Below are 23821 nucleotides of genomic sequence, written 5' to 3' on the forward strand. Positions count from 1 at the left end.
TATGTGTGTGTGTGTGTGTGTGTGTGTGTGTGTGTGTGTGTAAAATGATAGATTAGCACACTTTGGCTTTAGAAAAGGCACTTTAAATTACATTTAAAAATTTTGTTTACTCCTAAAGCAAGGTTGGCAGTGTTTATGATATCTATAAGAAATGATGTTTGTTTTTCAGATTACCTACTAGAGTGGAACATGTTCTCTTCAGGGTTGGTGTCAATGAATCCCCATTTCGGCTCCACTTTATTACACCCGCCTTCAAACACAGTATGGGTATGACAAAGAGGCACAGAGAGAAATGACAAATACAAAGTTCTATCTGTCATAAATGAATGAAATATTAAGGTTTTTGAAAAGAGGCCATAATAAGCTAATCCAATGTACACCCGTCACAATCCAAAAGGCTCAAAGGAAATATCACTTACATTTAAGGAGAAGTTAATACCAAAAGCCAAAAGTTCAGGAGGTTGTCTTTAAGGACATCCAGGTCTTGGAGGGGCAGGATCAGAACTTAATTGGTGGCAAAGATCAAAGCCTGTGAGAATGAGGAGGAAGGGTCCTACAACTGAATAAAAGGAAATTTGTACCCTCCATTCCTCCAAGTAGGTTTAACTGCTTAACTGCTTACTTAATGTGTAGAGTTTATGTATGGTATGCTCTACAGATCATTTTGTATTTGAATTCCTGTAGGAGGTATATTCAAATGGAGATTTTCTTTTTAAACATACACAGAATGTTTACCGAAAATTCCAATTGAATCTAGTTTTAGATATATTAATAGTTTCATCAATTTATGTAGGTAAATAAATGTTGATTAGAATATGTAAAAAGGTAACACTGGCTATTTTGATATATGCTCCTGTTTCTTTCCTGAATTTTTATTTGGTTAAATTACAGTTAAATCACCTCAAATCTCCCCAACACTACTGAAAAATGGGTAGATGGCTTTTAATATCATAGTATCTGTGTTTCATCCTTTTCTTAATCACCATCAACATCAAAAATTTGCTGAGTAAATAAATGAATTAGTGGATAAATCTAGACATCCAGAGAATGTTGCTTAGTTACTGAGGAATATGATAAAGTTATTATTAACAATAATAGTGAATTCTTAATTATTTATTGAGTATTTACTTCATGTCAGATGTTTCACTTTGAGACACTACCAGCTTGGCTGCAAATTCTACTAGGTCTCTTTCCTTTTAATTATGTTTCAAAGGACATTTTTCTTAACATCAATATATAGTAATTAATAGTAATTTAATATAAATATAGTAAATTTTATATGAGTTACATAATAAATTTTATAGTAAATTCATAGCAATGAGCAATCTTGTTTCGTACTAATCTGGAATAAATCCACTATTATTCATAAAATGCATTGCACACTAATACAATAACAGATTATTACTCAATAATAATTTTTCTGCTGTTCAGTCTCCAAATTATCCTTAAACTTGGTAACTGCTATGGCACAATCTGATATCTTTCACACAATCTATATTCTCTCATTTTCTCTATATATTTTTTAAAAATCTTATAAATTCAGAATTATTCAAATTTTTCTACAAATAACCAGATTTCTTTGGGGATAATTACCTTTACTCTTTTCTCTATACCAGTGCTGTTCAATAGAAATGTAATGTGAGCTACATATACAATTTAAAATTACTTACAGCCACATTTTTTAAAGCATAAAGAACAGATGAAATCAAATTTTTATTTATAATTCATTTTATAAATAAAATTTAATTCTATTTTTATTTCTTTTAAACCAATAGATCCAAAATATTATCATTTTAACATGTAATCAATATTATTATTAATGAGAGATTTTCCATTCTTTTTTTTGCACTAAGTCGTTGAAATCTGAACATTATGTTACAGTGATAGCACATCTCCATTAGTATTAACCACATTTCAAGTGCTAAATAGCCACATCTGACTAATGGCATGTATTGGAGAGTGTAGCTGTGTGCTCTCAGTCTTATGCTGCTTTTTCTTTTTTGTTGTTGAAATGTTTCTTCAACCACATTCTTTATTGTTTCATATAGTACTCATCCCAAATATATAACTTTGTGTCATAGATTGACCTGAATTGAATATCTGCCTATCAAACTTCCTACTATTTGAACCATCAAACGTACCTTCTCAAGTGCTTGACCTCTGCTCCCCAAATGAGCTCTGAGTTCTTATTGTCCAGCAAAAAGACATATGCACAAATATTTAGCTATAGTCCTTTATCAAAAGCATGATATCCACCACTGTTCTTGAAGTCACTAAGCCTGGAAGAATGGCTTGTTACACTGACTCTATCCAATAACAAACGCCAAACTATTATTTAAAAGTTTTTTTTTGATGATTTAACATTTCCTAATAGAGAAAATGTCACCAAAATAATTGTTATTTTTTAAAATCATTTACACGTTTGACAGCTTCCTGGATCTAACGCTTCTGAGAGTGTTGATTGAATAAAGAGCAACCGATACATATGTGTATAAGTAACATAGCAGCTTACTTGAGAGATTTTGCTTTGAGACCATGGGTATCAACACAAGTTGTCCCCAAAAGAGCACTGATTCCTCAATATTGAACTATTTGTTCATGGTTAGTTCAATAGCCACATAATAGCCCAAGCTATCTTCATCACTAGCTGGACCACTGCAACCTTCCAACTAGATTCCCCACAACCACCTCATTCATTCTCCATATTGTACCTATTGTCATCATTTTAAATCACAGATCCGATTCTGTTTTAAGCACTTTTGAGATTAAAATTCTTTAATGGCTTAACATTCAAAATTCTGTGAGTGGCTAGGAAGGTGTAAAACTAGGCTCTACCTCTTCAAACTCATCTCGTCCCATTTCCAACCTGGCTCCCTGTGCTTCTTTAGTTTCCGTTGGTAAACCTAGCTCCTTGCCACCTGAGCTAGTTCCCTGCCTGTAGTCCCATCTGGCAGATTTTACAGATCTCAGCCAAAATTTCATTTCCTCAAAGAATAATTCCCTGTCCACCTTGATGAGAGTGGACTTCTTATTGGTGGATTCATTACAATTATAATTAAAGATTTAATTATGTGAGTAAGCAGCTGTAGAATATCTGCCTTTTTCATTAGTCTGTAAGTTCCACTTGGGAAGGAACAGTGTCTACCTTATTACTCTTCATGTTCTGAATGCCTAGCTACTTCATAATAAATACTCACAACATTATAGCATAAAGATTAAGAGCTTGGTATCTAAAGTCAAGATTCCAGAGTTAGAGAACTGATATTTTGGGGCAAGTGGCCCAATATCTCCAAACTTCAATTCCTTAATCTATACAGTAGGGATAAGAATGGTACCATTTTATAAAGCTATTGTTAAGATTAAATGAGGTAATTCGTGTAAAGTGCTTACACTGTTATTTCCTTATGGAAGAAGGCTCAGTGTACTTGAATGATTGTGTAGGTGATGATTTTTGTTAAACCACATACTTCCTCTGTGTTTTATTCCCTTGCACAAACAAGTAGCATTTTTATACTAGAACTTCCTACGCGTTTTATTAAAGGGAAAGAATGCACTATTTTGGCCAAAAAAATTGATATAGTTCTTTTAACAATTATAGTTTTAAATGTAAATTATAAAGATATACTTTGGTTTATGCTTTGCAGCTTCCTGTAAGTTTCAGTTATATGACTCAGCATGTGTAAGTGCAATTTATTTCTAGGACACTGACAAGGTCAAGTGTTGGGACTGGCCAGTCTGACATGCCATAGTCACCGAAGAGGTGCTTCCCTGTGAAGCCTTTTGGTGCCCTGCCAGCCAGCATTCCCCTGTCAAGGCTCAGATCTTATTTAATACCCTCCCCCTCACTTCTACAGCCCCTTTAATTATGTATGCTAAGAAAATTTTGAGAAATGAGTCTTAGCCAAATATATATTAATTACATGTCTTAAAAGTATTCCAGTTTCCACAGGACCCAATCAAGTGTCTGGAGGACAAAGATGGCATTCCCAGCCATTCAACAACTATTTTTTGATCACAGCATTGGATAATATATTAGAGGTTATTTAACTGATTGTGTGAATAAATGGAGAATAATTGATTAACAAATACTAATATTCTGGCAATACTGCATTGTGAGAAGTAGTATAGCATCATGTTAATTAACAGCACTGGCCCCTATAGTGATACAGCTTTGGAGTCATTTCCCCCCCAAAAAAGTGGGTCTACCACTTCAGGAAGTTATTAACTTTTCAAAGATTCAGTCTCTTACGTGTAAAATGGAAGCCACATGGAGTTCATCTTCAGGACTATTATGAGAATCCAACAAGATAATGTATAGAAAGCACTTAGTATAATGCCTGGCAAATGTTAAGTGTTTCAAAATAATAGGTAGAGATGATTTCTATTTTTAATGTTATTCAGATAAATATATCAAAATCTCAAGAGGGCAAGAAAGTAGGACTTACGATTAAATATGACTTTGCATATGTCATTTAATGTCTTAGAATAATTAATTCCTATGCAAATTAAGTTTCTATTTTTCCGTATGGGAATTTGTTCATGAATAAAATTTTAAGCAGTTATCTTTATATAGCATTTTATAAAAAATATTTATTAATCTCTTTCTATGTAACTGGCATTATGTTAAATCTTTTTAATGCATTATCTCATAACAACTCAATAATAAAGGTACTAACATTATCTCCATTTCACAGATAGGAAAATTTGGATTAGAGTGATTAATTAACTTGTCTATGGATATAAAGATAATAATGGAGCTAGGAGCCAAACTTAAACAGTGTGACTTCAAGGCCCATGTGCTGTGCTATGCAAATATGATTCATGTACATCTTTGGTCTCCGTGACAGAAGATGGGGTAGGCAGAAAATAGTGTCACCATTTTGTAGAAAAGGAAATTTCTGGAATCAGTGATAAATGATTTTTTCGGGGTCACATGGCTAATCAGTTGTGGAACTGGATCTGAAACTTCCAATGGCTAATGCTGACATGAACACTTATACATAGCCATTCCTTGTTACCTCTCAAAAATAAAAAGGAAGGTAATTATAGCTGTGAAAGCACTTTGAATAGAACATGAAGTGGTTCAGAAATGAGAGTGATTTTTGTTATGATTATCTTTATCACTATTGGTATTATCCTTGATGTCCTTGAAAGGAAAGGCTAACAGAACTAGTTCATTTCACTAAGTCAAATGTATCCATCTAACACCATATTGGTGTGCAGGACGCATTGGTTGGAACCAACGCTGAAAGGACTAGATCTGGAAGATGGAACTTAAAAAGTGTGAAATGTTCAGCCTCATGTAGGAAATCTCAGGTCTGAAGACAAAGGAAAGGCCTTTACTTACAAAGAATAGTGACCTTCCAAAATTTCTGATTCTACTAAATATAGAAAGGAGGATTGTTATGCTGAGGGTTGGGTAATTCTCCAGTGTTGCAGGACAGGGCTTCATTGATATGAATTACATTGGGTAGGGTCAAGTGTGTGACTCTGCTCCTTAAAGTGTTGTGACTATGGAAAAGCTATAACAACACACCTATCAACAGATTGTCAGATAAATACCAACCAGGCTGCCAAAACTGGCTTTGCTGTGGGCCAACCTGGTTTTGACTCAGAACTTGGGTAGCCTGTTTCACATACTCACCCACATTCCTCTTCTGTCCTGACATTACCCATCTCATCCCCTGTCCCTGTTTCTGGTTCAACCACTCCTTTCTGTTGCTCTGGTGATTTTGCTTTTGTGTCACTGTTTAGTTTAAAAATGTATTAAATTCTGGCCTTACCCACTGTACAGAGCCTCAGAAATTCTCTAACAAGCAGGACCTTGCCCAATTAGGACAATCTACGTTAGGTTTCCTCATCTATATCTTTAGGGGGAACAAAACAAAGAAGTAACAAGAGCTAGAATTTGGATTCAGGTAACTCTGGGCTCAAGATCCAGATTTGATTCTAATTCTTAAATCTTTGACCTTAGCTAGTATTTAAGTCTTCTGAGCATCAGTGGTATTCCTTAAAATAAGATAAGCATGGTACCTGTATCACAGAGATGTGGGCAGAAATAGATGGCTTTGGCCTTGCCTTTGATAAATGCTAAACAAGTTAACCAGTGCCAAATAATGTTAGTTATTTTTATTACATCCCTGTTGGGTTGAAATTCCCCAGCATATTTTCAACTCAATATAAATTAAAAGGGTAAGAACCATGTTTTCCTTGTTTCATCAGATATCTCCAGCCTCTAACACACAAAAGGTGCAGAGTAAATTTTTTAATATTAACGACTGGTAAGGATTACAAAGACACCCTATCACCCAGGAGACTGTGACTCCCCAAGTCCTGTGCAAAGTGGGCTTATAGTGGAACTGAAAAATGGTTCCATGTTAAAGTGTTCTCCCCTCTAGAAGCTTCTAGTTCAGGTTCCTGAACATGAAATACAAAATCAAAGTAAAAGTATTAAATTGATATGATTGGTGAGAATGATGGTGATGTACCTTGAGACTCCTACTGAAAATAAATTATAAATTAAGATAGAATATTTTTAAGATGTAGGAATAAAAACAAGAAAATCCTACCTGATTAAGAAATACAATGTTGTAGGGGGGAGTGACCCAGATAGCAGAGTAGGAAGACCCTGAGTTCTACTCCTCCCATGGGCACACGAAAATACAACTGTTTATAGAACAACTATCAATGATAATGACCTGAAAACTACCAGAAAATATTTTCCACAAATAAAGATATAAAAAAGGAACAAGACAGGAACGAGGGGTGAAGATGCAGTATAGTCAAGGCCTGCACCCCTGGATAGATGACCCACTTAAAAATACACTTAAAAATATATTAAGAGGGTAAATCTCACGTTGTGTCCTTACTACAATAATAAGAAAGAAAGAAAAAAGAAAGAAAGAAAGAAAGAAAGAAAGAAAGAAAGAAACAAAGAAAGAAAGGAAGAAAGGAAGAAAGAAAGAAATGCAAAATTGACTCAGACAAACACTGAGAGAATGGAGCATTAGTGATCTGCAAAACAAGAAATATTCAAGGAAGTTCATCACGACAAGAGAAATAAGACAGGGAAATAATGGAAATAAGAAACTGGGTTTCTCAAGCTTCTAACCAGAGATACAATAATAATAAAGATAACGATATTAATAATAATTTATTATTAATAATAATAGTAGTAGTTTATTACCAGTGTGCATAACAAATTACCACAAATTTAGTGGTTTAAAACAACATATAGGGCTTCCCTGGTGGCGCAGTGGTTGAGAATCTGCCTGCCAATGCAGGGGACACGGGTTCGAGCCCTGGTCTGGGAAGATCCCACATGCCGCGGAGCAAATAGGCCCGTGAGCCACAATTACTGAGCCTGCGCATCTGGAGCCTGTGCTCCGCAACAAGAGAGGCCGCGATAGTGAGAGGCCCGCGCACCGCGATGAAGAGTGGCCCCTGCTCGCCGCAACTGGAGAAAGCCCTCGCACAGAAACGAAGACCCAACACAGCCATAAATAAATAAATTTAAAAAAAAACAAACAAAAAAAACATATATTTATTATCTCACTTTCCATGGGTCAGTAGTCCAAGCATGGCATAGCTAGGTCCTCTGTTCAGGGTCTCACCAGGCTGCAATCCAGGTGTTAGACAGGCTGTTTTCTCAACTGGAGGATTTACTAGGAAAGAATGGGCTTCCAAGCTCATCCAGGTTTTAGGCAGAATTAATTTTCTCATAGGTGTATGACTGAGAGTCCCAATCTTTTGCAGGTTATCAGCTGGAAGCCACCTGCAGATCCTAGAAGTCACACACAGTTCCTTCCCATTTGGGTTTCCTCAACATATCTGTTTGCCTTATCAAGCCAACAAGGAGAATCTCTTGCTCCAGTTTGCTAAGATGGATTCTTACATAATAGAATGTAATCAGTGGGTGACATCCCATCACCTTTGCCAATTCTCTTGTCTAGAAGCAAGTCTCAGGTCCCTCCCACACTCAAGGGGAGAGGATTACACAAACTCATGGACACTGGAAGGTGAAAATTATTGGAGGGGTCACCTTAGGGTCTGTACGCCACATTCTTATGACAAAAACCCGCTTCCTTAGAGAAAGGAAAGTGTATTTAATTTTGCAAATATTCCTCCATCAATCTAATTAGGTCTTGGTAAACTTCATAGGGTGCATCCTGCCCAAGGTAAAAATCCACATGATTGTAGTGTGGAATTAACTTGAAATAGATAAGCCTGGTAATTTTAGGGAGTAAATTCCCAACATCTTTGAGATCAGCCACAGGGTCCTGTCCACCGCTCCACACTGCTGTTGGAACTTCCATCTTAGAAACGTTGTATAGGGGAGGTGTAAGCTAAATAAAATTGAAGAGAGAGGAAAATAGTTTTCACAGAAAACCACACTATAGAAGTAACGTTAACTGTCAGTTGTTAAGCAAGTTCTTCAAATGTTAAGAATGTGCAATTAGGACATACTTCATGATATATAAACATTAACATGTTAAAAATACTTGAAAGTACTTTTGTGCAATAATATGAATTGTGGATTAAAAAAAGACAACCATTATATTCCTGATTTTCACTTTTGGGAAAAATGAAAAGGATCCCAGAGGAAGAGAGGCTCTCATTTCTATGGGGGACCATCTTTCTAGTAGCACTTGGGTTGGGAGTGTATCCATTTCAAACAAAATATTGGATAGAATAAATATAAATACCCCTTCTTATATGCAGAAATATGGGCTCAGGGGAGTTAGTAACACTTGAGCAGACTCTTTAGGGGGCATTGAGACTAATGTACAAAAAAGACATTTGAAAATAATGCTTAAAAGGAGCCAGCCCATTACAGAGAAATAGAGTGGCTATGATGCGAATCTCCTGGTAAGTTTCCCTTCTTTCTGGTAACACAACCTTTCTTGTGCTGATTCAACAAATCCCCAAACCCCAGTTCCAGAGTGGTCCAGGGTGATCAGTCCTGGTCAATTAGTCCTTCATTCTTCTGGCCGCAGTATAATTGTATGAGCAATGGGCACATTACTAAAATTGGGTCAGAGTTCTCTCGGGAACTTTTTACCAGAGCTATTGAGAAAATATTGCCATTTTCTTTGAGTTTGCAGTTAAAAAAAGCTATATGAGCTAGGTACATACAGTTACCATTGTATTACTATCTTGGAAATAGCCTCAGAATGGAAACAGCATTTGCAAGCAGAATTGAAAGAGACTGAGAGGGAGAGAGAAAGAGAGAGCCTGAGGACGGTATATAAGTTCCTGGCTATTGTGCATTTACCACTATACCTTTTATTTCAGTAAAACTAAACCATTTTTTTAAAATATAAAATAAAGTTGATTTCTACTACCTGTAATGGAAAGAGTTGCATATTCTATGGACTAAATTGTGTTCCCCTCAAACTCATATGTTGAAACTCTAACCCCAAAGTGATTGTATTTGGAGACAAGGCTTTTAGGAAGTACTTAAGGTTAAATGAGGTCATAAGGTTTGGGTCCCAATCCAATAGGATTGGTGGCCTTATAAGAAGGGGAGGAGAGAGAGATTGTCTCTCTCTCTCTTGTCAACCACATAGAGGAAAGGCTATGTGGATACACATGAGGAAGGTGGCTTTCTGCAGTCCAGGAAGAGAGCCCTCACTAGGACCTGACTGTGCTGTCACCCTGATCTCGGACTTCCAGCTTCCAGAACTCTTAGAAATAAATTTCTGTTGTTTAAGCCACTCAGTCTATGGGATTTTTTATGGTATCCCAAGGAGATTAATACACCATAGTTAATTTTGGCAGCAAGACTAGGGAGAAAAGATAACATGGACCAGGTTATAAATCCTTAGGAAACAGTAACATTGGCCAGAGAAAGGTTTCTAAGAGCAGTAGAAATGTGCCTGGGGGAGACCCCTGACTCGGTGACTCTGCACCTTGAGTTCTCCTAGTAGAGAGATATGAGGCAGAGCTCACTGGTATAGTCATTCCACATTTCACTGTCAGTGGATGGGTCTTTGCATTACCAAATATATCAAGTATAATTCCCCTACCCTGTAATACTGGGAGGCCTTGGACCTGGGCAATGTGAAGGGCAAAGAAAGAAATGAGTGCCAATTAGCACTGACCAGTACTGCACTCGAGGGAAGGGTGAACTCAGAAAAGCTTGGTGCAAGGCCCCAATGCAAAAGTGCAACTGATGAAAGAAGAGGCATGCTCTTCCTGACTTGACAGTTTTCTCAGCAGAATAATACAAAACATAAATATTCAAATGCAAGGATGGCGAAACATAAAGAATAAAAAAACAACACAGCACAGAGTGGCAAAAATATTAGCAAGTTTTAAGGCACAAGTGGGTCTCAGGGGCGTCTGAAATGAGAATACATTTACTGCAATAATTTAATACCCTGCTAAGAATGAATGGGGGAGCCCAGAAGATGGCAAAGCAAAAATGAACATCAAGATCAAGATCCAAATGATATATGGTGGCTTTTGGCCAAGAAATTATTTTTTTACTTTCTTAGTTATACAGGATTGGTGATTATATTGGTAATTACACCTGCCTAATTTATGGGGATATTACTTACAGTTGTGACAAAGGTTACTGATTTTAAAACTTGTTTATTGTTCACTCTCAGTCTGTTTTAGGTTTTCTTTTTTTCCCCCAAAGTTCCAAGCAAAAGATTCATAATTGAACCTGAATGGCCATGTATTTTGATAGAATCTGCAAGCACATTGACAAAGTTAATACCTGTGATTCAACTCCCATTCAAATAGGTATCTGAGTCTTTTAGGGTAAGGTCATCATCTAAAAAGCTTTTCTTAAAGCAACTATATACTCTTGCTAGGACAAGGAATTGGTTAATTACAAGAGTAAATAGTACTTTGACACAGTGTGTGAGTTTGTGTGTGTGGGCACACACCACCCCACACACATATAACTATAGCAGTTTAGGAGAAAAACCAGATTATTCACACTAGTTGAAATTATGCATTTTCACTATTGTAGTTATTATGGTGGCACTGAAATTGCTTTTTTAAAAATTTCCAAATTTCTGTCCATATCCTTGATTTGAAAAACCCATATATCTTTGATGACTATTTGTTTAATTTAAGCTCAGTCTATCAGCAAGAGACCAAAGCCATCATTGGATTTCCTTACATACTGAAAAAAATAATAATAATAATAACAACGACACCTATTTGCTTTAATATAGAGTTTTTGCTCCAAAAGTTTTCATGTATAATGTCAAGAAATATTTTGACATATCATTATCTGGCAGATAGCACTGCTTCTCCCTAAAGGTGATATTCCTGTCTGGAATATCTCTAATAATTCATGTGCTTTAAAAAAATGACTAGTAAATGACATCCCAAAGGATTATTAGGAAAATGTTAGTTCATTTTATGAGAGATAGTTACGAAGCCAGAGAATATGCTCCAGAAACAAAATTATGTATCTTTAATTCTTTCTTTAAAATATGGTCTTAATTAAGTGCTGAGAATTTCTATTTTTTGAAAAGGAATAAGTGTAGTGGAAGAAGAATGGACTTTTGATCCAGGAACTCCTGTGTCATATTCTGGTTCTTTATAAACTAAATAATTTTGACAATTTACCTAAAACTCTCTGAGCTTCTGGAAAAATAGAGACAATAAAATTTACCTTGGAAGGTCATTCTGAGGATCAAAAATAATGTTATAGCACATGGTAAGAACCCAAGCAACATCTGATCTATACAAAATATCTGGCATAGTGAATGGGGCCTAGTAGGTGCTTGATGAGTAGATACTATTTTTTAAGTTCATTTGCAGTATGCAATTGATTGATTATTGTTGATATTGTACCTGGTGGAAGTGCATCATGTTCTGATCAGGGTTTCCCCAATCAAAAGCTTGGAACTGACCAGAATTAACAGCCTATGATAAGATAAAAATAATAAACATGTTAAAATGATGTAAGACAACAACATACATTTAAAGACAGTTAACAAAAAATTTACAAAACGGATTGACATAATGTCCCACTCTTTAGCACATGAGCTAAAAGTCAATAGTTTAATAAGTCAAATAATAAAAATGATAAAAATTGATACTAATTCACAGAACTGACTTACAATCCTTTCTTCCCCTCTATACTTTTCCAACAAAAATCCTCAAGCAGTGATGGCTTTAAATATTAAAATGTTGTATACATAGAAAATGTTTAAAAGATGCTAAATTGAATGATTCTTGAATATCCTGGCTTCAGGAATTTATATATATATATATTTTAAAAAGGCACCAACGATACATTTCCTACATTAAAAAATGACTGCTATTATTATTTAAAAACTTTATGCCTTATCATCCTTGTCAGATGGTCTAGGATATTATGATTATGTTCCTTATTCTTAAACATTTTTGTTACTTTTGAAAGGAATGCTCACACAAAGAACACCCTCAGGGCTTTCTGAGGTATAGTCTCTGTCTGTCTGTCTCCTGTCTGTAGAGCCAAGCAGCCTGCTATGTTGTCAGTAACATGGCCATGGACTGAGTTTCTGAGACAGCATATGTAACCTTTTTTCATTTTAAATTTTAGACTTCAGATATTAGAGTAGAAGCATTAATACTTCTAGGGGTTCCTTTTTCTGTTATTTGCCACCCATGTTGGATTGAGGAGACAGATAATTTTTATCTTTACCTCAGGCACTTCATTAAATTATTCTCAAACTACTCCAAGGATTTTTTTTTCCCTTAACTTGAATCTCAGATTTTTTTTTCACATTAATTGATTTTGTTCTGATTTTTTGTTTGAAATGGTTCCCATCATGATTTATATTGACAGAGGCAATAGTCTGCAGCTGTTGAAATTCTGTAGGTTTTCAGCAATGAGAGGCAATAGAGTGTACAAGTTAGGAACTTGGGTTCTAGCATCAAACAGACCTTGTTTGAATACAAGCTTAATGGATTATTAAGTCTGTGATCCAGGCAAGATATGTATCTTCTCTAAACCTATTGTCTCATCTGTGCAATGGAAATGACAATAACATTCTTCTTATAGGGTTGTGAAGATTAAATATGGTAATGCATAAAAAGTATGTAGCACCTGGGAATGGTCAAGAAATCACTCTTTTTATTAATATTACTACCATCGTCATTATCATCATCATCCTTGCCTGAGCTGTCTACATAACTTATGACCAAATGTTTTATCTCCCCACGCCCAGTTATTTCTATTCTGAAGAGAACTTTCTGTCAAAGGAGAAGAGGTATCTTTAAGAAGAGTCAGCTGTGAGATGTGTAAGGGGTTGGTTATGACATTTGTAGAATGGGAATACCAATGCCTTCATTGAAAGATTGTTATGAGGGCTTCCCTGGTGGCGCAGTGGTTGAGAGTCTGCCTGCCAATGCAGGGGACACGGGTTCGAGCCCTGGTCTGGGAAGATCCCACATGCCGCGGAGCAACTGGGCCCATGAGCCATAATTACTGAGCCTGCGCGTCTAGGAGCCTGTGCTCCGCAGCAAGAGAGGCCGCGATAGTGAGAGGCCCGCGCACTGCGATGAAGAGTGGCCCCCGCTTGCCGCAACTAGAGAGAGCCCTCGCACAGAAACGAAGACCCAACACAACCATAAATAAATAAATTAAAAAAAAAAAAAAAGATTGTTATGAGAATTCATAAGAAAGAATGAGACAGAATTAAATCGTATATTTGGACAACAAGAACACATAGTAAGTGCTCAATAAATGTGAAATTGATGTTGTATTTCCTGGAAGGGCAGGCCTATCAGAGTCTACCTGTCTCCTCACCAGTAGGAGGCCCTATGTCCAGAATATCTTTCTTCATGTAGGAACTTGAAGGCTTATCTCCTGGGGGTGGAACTCTTCAAAGAATTTCAGAAATCCTCAACTAGTATTTCAGACTATCTATAGCAGTGATTCTCAACTTTAAAGCACGGAACAAATTTATCAGGGTGTAGGTTAAAATTCAAATTCCTAGGGAGCTCAGATCCCTATTAAATGTTTTAAAGTATTTACAGATCAAAATGTGTAATTAAATATTAAAACCTTGGGAAGACCTTTCCCCCACCCCCCCCCACACACACTCATACATACTTGGCTCAGAAAGCTATACCAACTGAATTTGACTTGCCAAATATTGAGTAATATAGTAACAAAAAAACCATAACCCTTAAACTGAGAGTAAAAACAGAAACACTTAATCTATTTTAATCCCTCTCTACCATTTAATTTCCTCTGAATTAAGCAATATTTCCACACTCTGAAATCGCCCATATCCCAATTAGAGGATAAACAGATCTTTTTGGAATAGCCTGTATCATGTTATATAAAGCTCTATTAGAGCTAATGATTTTGCAAAAGAGGAAACACAAGCTTTTCCTAGAAAAGGCAATTCAGAGTAATCTAAAGGTCAGAATTCAGTCAGAATACCTGGGAACCCAAACACCAGATACAGAGGACATGGGGAATAGAAGGGAGTAAAGGAAATCAACATGAGTTGATGCTGATTCCAGAAACATCCACCTGACAGTAGCAGAACCTGCAAAACCCTGCAGTGAGCTCTCTTGGGAGTGCTCCTCGGGGATCTTGCAGAGATACGTGCGTGTCATATCAGGAACAGGGAGCATGTACCTGGGCCCAGTGCAGCATATTCTGAACAGATGTTCCCTCAGGGCTTTGTGACAAATAAACGTCTAAGCGACTCTGCAAAGTAAAAAGATTCTTATCTGAAGGTTAATCATATAATCACACCACAAGTAAATCTGAGTATTTTTTTCTCTCTCTTTCTCTCCTCTCTCTCTCTCTCTCTCTCTCTCTCTCTCAAGGAATAAACATGTACCATACCCTCTAAAGACATATTAACCAAAGAAGCCCGTCTTTAAGAACTTTTTTCTCCCTCATTTCCATACTTCTGTCCTGGGCAGTATCTTTGTAAAGCCCACAGAGGGCGTCCTGCTGGTCAAAGACAAAAGGTAATGTACCTTTTCTTTCCAGCCTTACCTCAGACAGGTCCAAGAATATAGACAGTCAAGAGATAAAAGCCCCAGTAATCTTCTCCTTCACCCTGTGATAAGTCCTAAGGGACAGTCCCAGAAAGTTGTTCATCATGAAAGATTGAGAACAGATCTGAATGTTTTATCATGCCTTCTTAAAAATGTGGTAAATGTTCTGCAGGACTCTTTGACAGTTTGTGGGACATAATCCATCCAGTATTTAAACCTCTATTAATGATTAGATTTCTTTTTGAATCAAAAAAATCTTGATTTTTAAATATTTCCAACAGCATTTTGTTTTCTTTAGTATACAAAAGAGTTATTTTCCACCAGAGTGAGTATCTGAAACATCTTGGAGCTTTAAAAAATATAGGTACTTATGAGCTACCCAAACCTATGAAACAATATCAAAATCTCTAGGGTTGAGTTCTGGACATGTGTAATTTTTGAAAGTTCTACAAACTCTACTTATGTATCCCTGGCTATGCTCCACTAAAGTAAACATCCTTGCAGGCACTGTAATATTCTATAATCCAGTCCACAACAGCGAGAGAAAAAAGGCAATCTGACTATATAAATGTACAATGAGGGCCCCCAATGAATGTTCTAGGATGTCATTTTGTGAAGTCTTTCTTTAGCAAACTCTTAGGCTATGTTGAGAGGGTGTTTTTTGAAATTTTGTCTATTGAGTTTGCTTAAAGGTCTTTTTACTTAGCTCTACACGGTACACTTCCATCTAAGCAAAAGGCAAGCATGGTTTCCCTAGTAAATTGAGAAAGTAAGAAAGTCATGTGAAAGGCAGTGGCTAAGGCATGCTTTGCATAAACAGCCTTTTATAAATCTTGCTTGAAATCAAGGAAAATATTAATCAGCACTATCCACTGAGGGAGGAAAGGCTCTAGGCAGAAGTCTGTGAGACAGACAGAGACCATCTTCAGCTTTGTCCCACCCCTGGTTTCAAACCTGTCTCCACTCTAGCTGGGGACAGTAGCTTCTTCTCTTTCTCCCTCCCACCCTTCAGGTCAGTTAGAGGTAGCTAAGAAAGGAAAGGCTCTCAGTTAAGTTGGAAAGGACTTGATAGGAACCCCAACAATTATCCCTCTCAGTATCACTTAAACAGTGAGTCTGTAGCTGTTATTGAAGAGCCATTCCTTTACTCCTTTGGATAAAAGATATAAGTCGCTCACAAAATGACTATGTCCAAATCACCTATGAAAGTAGAAAACTGGTTAAAACTTAGGTGGCTGGGCTCACTCCCTGAAATTCTACGTCAGTAGGTCTGAGAGAGGGCCCAGGCATAGGAAGATAAATTTCAAAACCATAGCCCAAGTGAAGGATTTTTTAATGGTGGCACTTTGTCCAGCAACAAGAATTGGTGAGAATTTTCAGTGGCAGAGACTTCTTCTCAAATCCTCCTACTAAAGCAGGTGGAATCTCAGCTTTGGTTGGAAGCCATAAACATGCTAGCTACATTCCAGGAGACAAAAAGGAGACTTTGAAATGTGGTTTCCATGCAATTTAGAATGAACTCTCCTTACCTCTGTGCAACAAAACAATTGCTTTCCTGGATCTGACTACTTACATGTACCATGTTTAAGTTTTTTGGGTCATATCCACTCCAAGTAAATAGAAAGTTGCTGCAAATATGATGAAATATCTTCTGCTTGCACACCTTGGTGGTAATGAATTGGTCAAAAAATGTGTGAGCATAGAACACCTTGTCACCAAACAACATCTGCAAGATCGATTTAAGACACCATCAACTTTCATGAATGTGAATGTCAAGGGTGGAAAATGAGTGGCAATTCAGACAAGGACTAGACACAGGTGATATCTGCTCAGTGCTAGTCCTCAGTGAAACCAAGAGGCCCATTAAACTTTGTCTCTGTAGTTTTCCCAACCCACCTTTTCGATCCCCCCATCTCACCTCTTGATGCTTTTTCCCAAGATCTTTTACTTGGAGTGTTTTTTGGGACTTCCCCTAAAAAACTAGTCCCCATAGGAAATTGCTAAGGTTTTGGAGTCAGGGTTGCCTTGGTTTGATTCTAGACTCTGTCTCTTATACCTTAGGAAAGTATTTAATTTCTATTATCTTGAATTTCTTCAACTATAAAATAGAAAATTAATATGCACTAAGTAGAACTGCTGTGTAGATAATAGGTCACATTTAAAACGCACCTAGTGCAGAGGGGAGTAGGCAAAATGGTGGAGTAGGAAGACCCTGAGTTCATTTCTCCCCACAGGCACCCTCAAATCACATGCTGTGATCTCAACTACTACACTATACCGTCCCTGATAAACTAGGGGGCACCAGAGAGAAATTTAACCTACTAGATTAAACCAATCAATCAATCAAATCAGCTCTTGCTGTATCCGTGACTGAGGAATGACATGAGAGACAAGCCTCTAAGTTAAAAATGAAGACAGAAGGGTAGAATGGCATCAGAGTGAACACCCTGAACCCTGTTGGTAAAATTGTACATCATCAGTAAACCTACATGTGTACCACGAGCGTGCCTAGATGTTTCTAAAATGTTATTTGTCTCAAGCTGTCTTCTCTTGAAATCAATGGAAATAGGGCTAGTTTTAGTTATTACAGATTTAACTTGGGGAAAAGTTGTCACATACCTTGATTATTTTTCTGGAAAGAGTTGTTAATTTTTTCATAGGACTTTGGGTGTATTTCACAGTGGTGACTGGAGCCAATGCAAAAAATATCTTAATCCTTTTAGCCAGCTCTGGATTAGTAGAGAATGCTATGAAAGCTGAAAGGCAAGAAGATACTAATTCATAGATTTAGAACAATTCTTTTTTTTTTTTCTGCACAAAGTGTAAAGGGTTTTTTTAAATTATGTGTAACACAAAGTTATTTAAGTCAATAAATTTTTAAGGAATTTCACATGTTCTGATTCTTTCCACTGCCAATCACCTTAGTTCCTCCAAACTCATAATCTTCAAGATAAAATAGCCCTTTCAAAAAGAAGTTATCGTGTGAGTCAGCCCACAATTCAATTCTTTTAGTTAGGCTTCTTTGGTCTCCAATGAAATATGGACACACTTCAAAATTCCCCACCTGTAATCTTCGGGATCCAATTTCCTCAAGCGATTTACTTTAGGACCATGTTTAGGGTCAGGTGATGGATCTGCCTGGTTCTGAATTTGACACCCTTTAAAAATGTATTAGGTTCAAATCATATTCACTCCTAAGCCATCACACCCTAGAACAGTACAGATCATTGGGATATGCCAATACCTAAGATAAAAAGTTTGTTAGGTTTTTCATAGTTTACTTGGCAGCTCTGTCTTGTAGTTCTTTCCCACAGATCTAACAGGTAGTTCTATGAGTTAAGGAAACCACACAGTTAATCTATGAGGTGTTTCCAACGATGTAGGTTTACAGAAAAAGCCCCATCGGGGTAGACCTCAACTAGAACAATTCTTAATTCATTTTAGATTATAGTAAAAGTAGTTATATTAAAAAAATAAAACAAAGAAACTCAGAGTAAGCACCATTTTTAGGAAAGGATTTTTAAATTTTTGAAGGTGGAACTAGCTAATTCAGAATAAAGTGAGTTTCCTGTCCCTGAAGGATGCAAATCTACTTATAGAGAATGTTGCAAAGGGTTCAAACATACAGTGTGGGGCACGTCTAGGTAAACTCCAAAGGGCCATCCTAGCTTGACCATAGTCTTTGGTATCAGACAAAACTGGGCTATAATTTTGGCTTCCCATTTGCTAGCTATGTGAAAACTTGGGCAACTTAACCTCCCCTGTATGAGTCTCAGTTTTCTCTATCTATACATATGGAAAATAGAATCCTTATAGAATAATTCTTTTGAAGGTTAGATTATATATATATATAATATATATATATACACACTTTCTAATTGGCATTATCACCATTAGAAGGGGTTCCTAAGTTCAGCCATTTGTAAAATATGGATGACAATGCTCTCAAATAACTGGTGTAAATGTTGTTGGTATTGTCAAGGCCTCTAGCTGAACAGAGAACAGTGAAGAGAATGGAGTGCCTTATGGCACTGCCAACGTAGCCTACCCCAGCACCCACTGGGAACTAACTAAAAGTCACACTGGTTGTGACATATAATCACTGAGATTTGTAATTCTCTGCTTTGTTTTTTAGTGTCCCTCACTAGACTGTGAGCTCTTTAAGGGAAAGATGCATACCATATTTATTTATCTTTGGTTCCCCAGTATCTAACCTGGTGTCCGGCAAGTGTTGTTGGGTACAAAAATGAATAAATAAATAATTGTCTCTCTTTCAGGCTTATCCATCAATCTCCAGATTTAGTCCTGGGGGGAAAATCCCTAAGTCATCCACACTTTATTTACTCTTTAGAAGCCAGCCAGACAAGATTGTTTCCCAACTCAGAGTCCCCAAGCTAGAAACTGCACAGAGGGAAGAAATCCTGAGCCCTTTCGTGAATATGAAGAAGATCCCCTGACACTCTCAGATCACACCTGCCCCAAACACACCAGTGGTGGTGCCTTGAGAGTGGCCCACATAGTAGAGTCGCTCCTGTCCAGTTTTCTCTATGATAAAATTGATTGTGGCTGGAAGGTCATATTTAGCCATCTCATCCAAACTGCCAAAGAAAAAGAGCAACAACACTGGAAAAAAAACCATCTCATTTTTAGGCTTGCAATACTTAAACAAATTCATTGCAGACCTAGATGTTTAGCTTTTGTTAAATGTAATACTAGAATCAATACGTGATATCATGCGTCTGTGCAACTTTTGAGGATATCACCTTGATTGCAAGAATAACTTTGTTAAGAAACTGAAATCAGAAAAATCTGACTTGCAAAAGCCTACAGAGGCTTTTCACTTAATTCTATAGCAGATTTACCAAACTCCCTTGAAAAGAAAAATTACCTGGAATGCTTATTTTAAAAACAGAATAAAGCAAAGAGACTTGCAGAGTTCAGCCCAAACAGACTGAATCAAAATGTCCAGGGAAGAGGCCTGGTCATCTGCATATTTATCAAGCACTTCAGGTGCTTCTTCCCTGTATGTAGTTGGGAAAACACTCATCTAGGGAATCATGATGTTATTTGCAATTGTGCCATGACACAACTGCCCTGGAATGTGGAATTAAGGAATGCAAATTGGCTTCCAGGAATGAGGCCAAGGAACAAACAGCTTTAGTGACTTTCAAGGTATGGTTCTTAGCTCCACTACAAGTGCCGGGTTTGCCTCTGTGACTCAGCTGGCCTAACTTCTAAGGAAGACAGCGTCCACAGGGGCTGCTGGCAACTCAGCTCCAGGGACAGATTTCAGCACCACCAGCCTATGGAGGGTAGAGTTCCTTTACTACTCAGTGAATTGGAGTGTCATCTATGCTAAAGGGCTTGGCTCATCTTGGCTTATCATGAATGTCTGGTTCTCAGGATTTTCAACCAGAACCTTGTTTCTGGTCCCATTTCTTGATCAGTTTCATTTTTCCTCTTTAGTAAGGGTACCAAGTAAATTTCTGGGGTGCACACTGACAATATGATAGTCCTGGAATTAACCTTTCTAAAGTTGACCTTTGCATCTTGATTTTTTTTTCTTGCGTATATACTTTACATACACACACGCCAAGTGGAGTATTTAAAACAACTCTCGGTGCAATAATAAGGGCACTTCTTCAGAGCTTGTGAAGAAAACCTGCGTAGAAAAAGAAATGTCCATTTCCTTCTTGTAGATTCCATAGTGTGCATTTGGACGGAAAGGGAAAATTCAAAGAGCAGTCATCCATATAAATGAGCAACGTACACACTTTATTCATTGGTAGTATTCTCCTTACCTGAAGGCCCGGTATTCTGGTGACATGGTTGACAATTTCACGTGTTGTCTGGACCAGGTGTTTCCCCAGCTGTTCCCCATCCATACATCATAACCAGCATCTGCCAGGAGGAAAGCCAAGCTGTTGTTGGGCAGGTTGCAAATCCAGTTACTGGCAGATGCAGTTAAGCCATGCTGCAGATACACAGCAGGCTTTGCAGCTGCAAAATACAAGTAACAGGAGCTTTTTATTTGAACTTCCTTGGTGCTTACAAGAAAATTCTTTTTCCTGACTCCCTGCAATACAGAAGGAAAGTTAAGAGATGAAATTTGACACCAGGCAAGCCGAGGTTCTAGGGTTTTGAACTACTTCTGAAGCTGGGCAAGTTATTTATCTTCTCTATGTCTTGTTTTTTTTTTGCAAAATTGGGATTATGTGCAATGTATTGTATTGTTATACAGCTATTGGAGTCAGATTGTCCCGATTTAAAATCTCTTCGGCTATGTGTTAACCTCTTTGTGCCTTAGTTAACTTATTTTGTAATGGGGAATAATAAAAATTGCTATCTTATAGTGTAGTTACAAGAATTAAATTAGAATTAAAATACACAAAATTCTGTCCAGCACAATAAATATCTGCTCTACAATTATTCACGTTAACGACATTTTATTTCTCAAAAAGCATCTGGTGACAAAACTAAACTTTTTTCCAAGATAATAACAAAGACAATAAAAATGCCAGTTATTGAATGTTTCCTGAATGCCTGGCATTATGCTAGTTAATTTGCATTGTCAGAAAGCAAAATGCAAGGTTTTAAGTGAAATTTACACAAGGTAAAATTGTTAATTTGACGTAAAAATCCTACTCACAAGTAGAATTGGAACAATTTGACTAAAGAAAGAGAAAAAAAGAAGGAAACAGGGAAGTGGTGCTGAAAACATAGAGAAGAGAAAGAGAAGTGATTAGGATATTTCTGTCTTTTATAAATGGTTTGTGATGCTGTGTTGGTACCCCGGGACTTTCCCTTTGGTCACCTCTGGAGCTAGACCAGCTTCCTGAGATTGAGTAGGGCTAGACTGGCCTCTCAGAAAGCCTCAGCCGTCTGGAAGTGAGGATAAAGTTTATACCCATTAATCCATCTTTTGAGGAAAAAGAGAAAGAAGAGGTGTTACTAATTCTGCTAAATTACTGCCAAAGTGCTGTCATAATCCATAGCCCCTCTCTAATCTGAGCCCTCAGGCAGCTTCTCATTGCAGAGACAGCTTTCATCGCATGCCTTTTGGCAGCTACCTGGCAGAACTGATAAGATAAAAGTTTGGGGAAACAAAGTTCTTGTGAGTATTTCCAAAGGTAATGGAGTTATTTTAGGGGATGGTCAGGTCTATAAAGTGAACAGCACCGTTCCATCTCTCTCTCTTTTTTAAAATCTGGATTGTCTCTTTAAATAACTAACCCTTCTGATATTGGAAATTTTGGTTATACAGTGCTCCAAAGAACAAAAGGAGCTAAGAAATGAGAGAAGAAAGCAAACAGTTCTTGCCAAGTGGATTCCTCTCTTCTCTATAGATATCAACCTATATTGTAGGGAGCTAGAAATGGCTCTAGCTGTATAATCCCAGTTAGAAAGCTGTTGTAGTAGCTGGAGCACAAGATAATGGTGAAGTCAAAGTCTGGACTTGAGCAATATTGAAGCTGAGAGTTTTCAGATTAGAGAGAAGTTTGGAAGGCAAAATTGATAGGTCTTGGTTATTGGCTGGGTATAGGAAGTGTGGGAGAGGAAAGTATCAAAATGACTCTAGAGTTTTGGTTTTTAAGCCTGGAAAGTGGTATCTCTAGAGTAAGACCAAGTTTTCTTTTGTTTCTGTGTTTGTTTGGAAAGAGGACAAAGTAATGGAGGAAAGGAAAGAGTAAATAGTGTATGTGAAAATGCTTTTAAAACTCCAAAGTGTTATGCAAATGAAATAGTAGAGGTGGTGGTGATGATTTGCCTCCACTTATGGAAGAGAATAGGCTCTATTTCAGAATAAAAGCTGCCCTGCTGCTATCATCGCATCCAGGAATCTCTCCTTAGGCACTATTCCTTTCATAATGAAATAAATCCCACCTGTTCTTGGATATGCTCTTCCATGAGGAATCCTGTAAATTCCGAGGATATAACCATCTTTTGTCACAACATCATATTTTTCATAAAGATAGCCCCAGTAGGAAATAAGCTGGCTCTAAAAAGAGGAAACAGAAAGGCATACCTCATGATGTAATCTCTTGATTTTTATACCCACATTTCAATATAGTACTTTAAGTCACAACCTACTGTTCATCTCTGTATTGGAACAGAATGTAGCAGGAAAATCAGGATAACTTGAAGAGGGTTTTAAAAGGAGGATGCATGCAAAGGCATGGGTAAGGCAAGGTGGTGGGTTTCCATACGTGTTGGTTTTCTTGGCCTGGTATTATTAATACACTCTAGTTCACTCTCCAAATGTTTGATGGAAAATGGCATGTTCATCTTACGAAGGAAACCATACGGCATTGTGCAGAACCCTGTGGCTAGTAACAAGTGAGTTGTTACCAACGTTAGATGTGAAGGGAAATGGGAGAAAGTGGTTACAAGACCCTGAATGAGAAAGTCAAGTAAAGAGGGCCATATTGAGAGGGGCTGTGACCTTTAGCAGAGGGAGACAGCTTGCCCAAGATGACCTTATGGACGGAACCAGGGCAATAAACCATCTGGTCTCACTCTTCTCCCATCTTCTGATCTCCTGCTCAATATGTCCATTGGCTGAACTGAACTGAAAACCAAAGGTCAAAGGAATTTAACTGACCTAGTTCTTACAGGGCAGAAAGAAAAGTGTAAAGACTAGAGAGTGGAACTAAAGGGGTACAAACAGAAGATACCTCATCCACAGATATACAAGGAAGAAGGGAACTACCGTTTATTGGTCATCTTCCACATAGAAGATGGTTAATACCCCTTGTTTTATTAATCCATATAACAGGTCTTTGAGATAGAATTATAACCATTTTATAGTTGAGAAAACTGAATTTCAGGGAGAATAATAATCTGT

The 23821-nt window shown here is 37.3% G+C and overlaps 1 protein-coding gene and 1 non-coding gene across 2 annotated transcripts; both read right to left on the reverse strand.

Moving 5' to 3' along the window:
* Nucleotides 1-8105: 8105 nt before the first annotated feature.
* LIPK (lipase family member K) lies at nucleotides 8106-22969 on the reverse strand. Its single transcript, XM_057531140.1, has 8 exons — nucleotides 22861-22969; nucleotides 20778-20877; nucleotides 19465-19574; nucleotides 17596-17732; nucleotides 16556-16702; nucleotides 14606-14677; nucleotides 11821-11892; nucleotides 8106-8345 (listed from the first exon to the last, which is right to left on the reverse strand). Exons 2-8 carry the CDS (start codon nucleotides 20855-20857, stop codon nucleotides 8106-8108), a joined length of 858 nt encoding a protein of 285 aa, XP_057387123.1. The 5' UTR covers nucleotides 20858-20877; nucleotides 22861-22969.
* LOC114237607 (small nucleolar RNA SNORA18) lies at nucleotides 18265-18395 on the reverse strand. The gene has a single exon (XR_003623136.1). It is a non-coding gene; the product is annotated as a small nucleolar RNA SNORA18 (small nucleolar RNA).
* Nucleotides 22970-23821: the final 852 nt, after the last annotated feature.

The sequence above is a fragment of the Balaenoptera acutorostrata genome, chromosome 16, assembly GCF_949987535.1.
Source record: "Balaenoptera acutorostrata chromosome 16, mBalAcu1.1, whole genome shotgun sequence".
NCBI lineage: Eukaryota > Metazoa > Chordata > Mammalia > Artiodactyla > Balaenopteridae > Balaenoptera > Balaenoptera acutorostrata.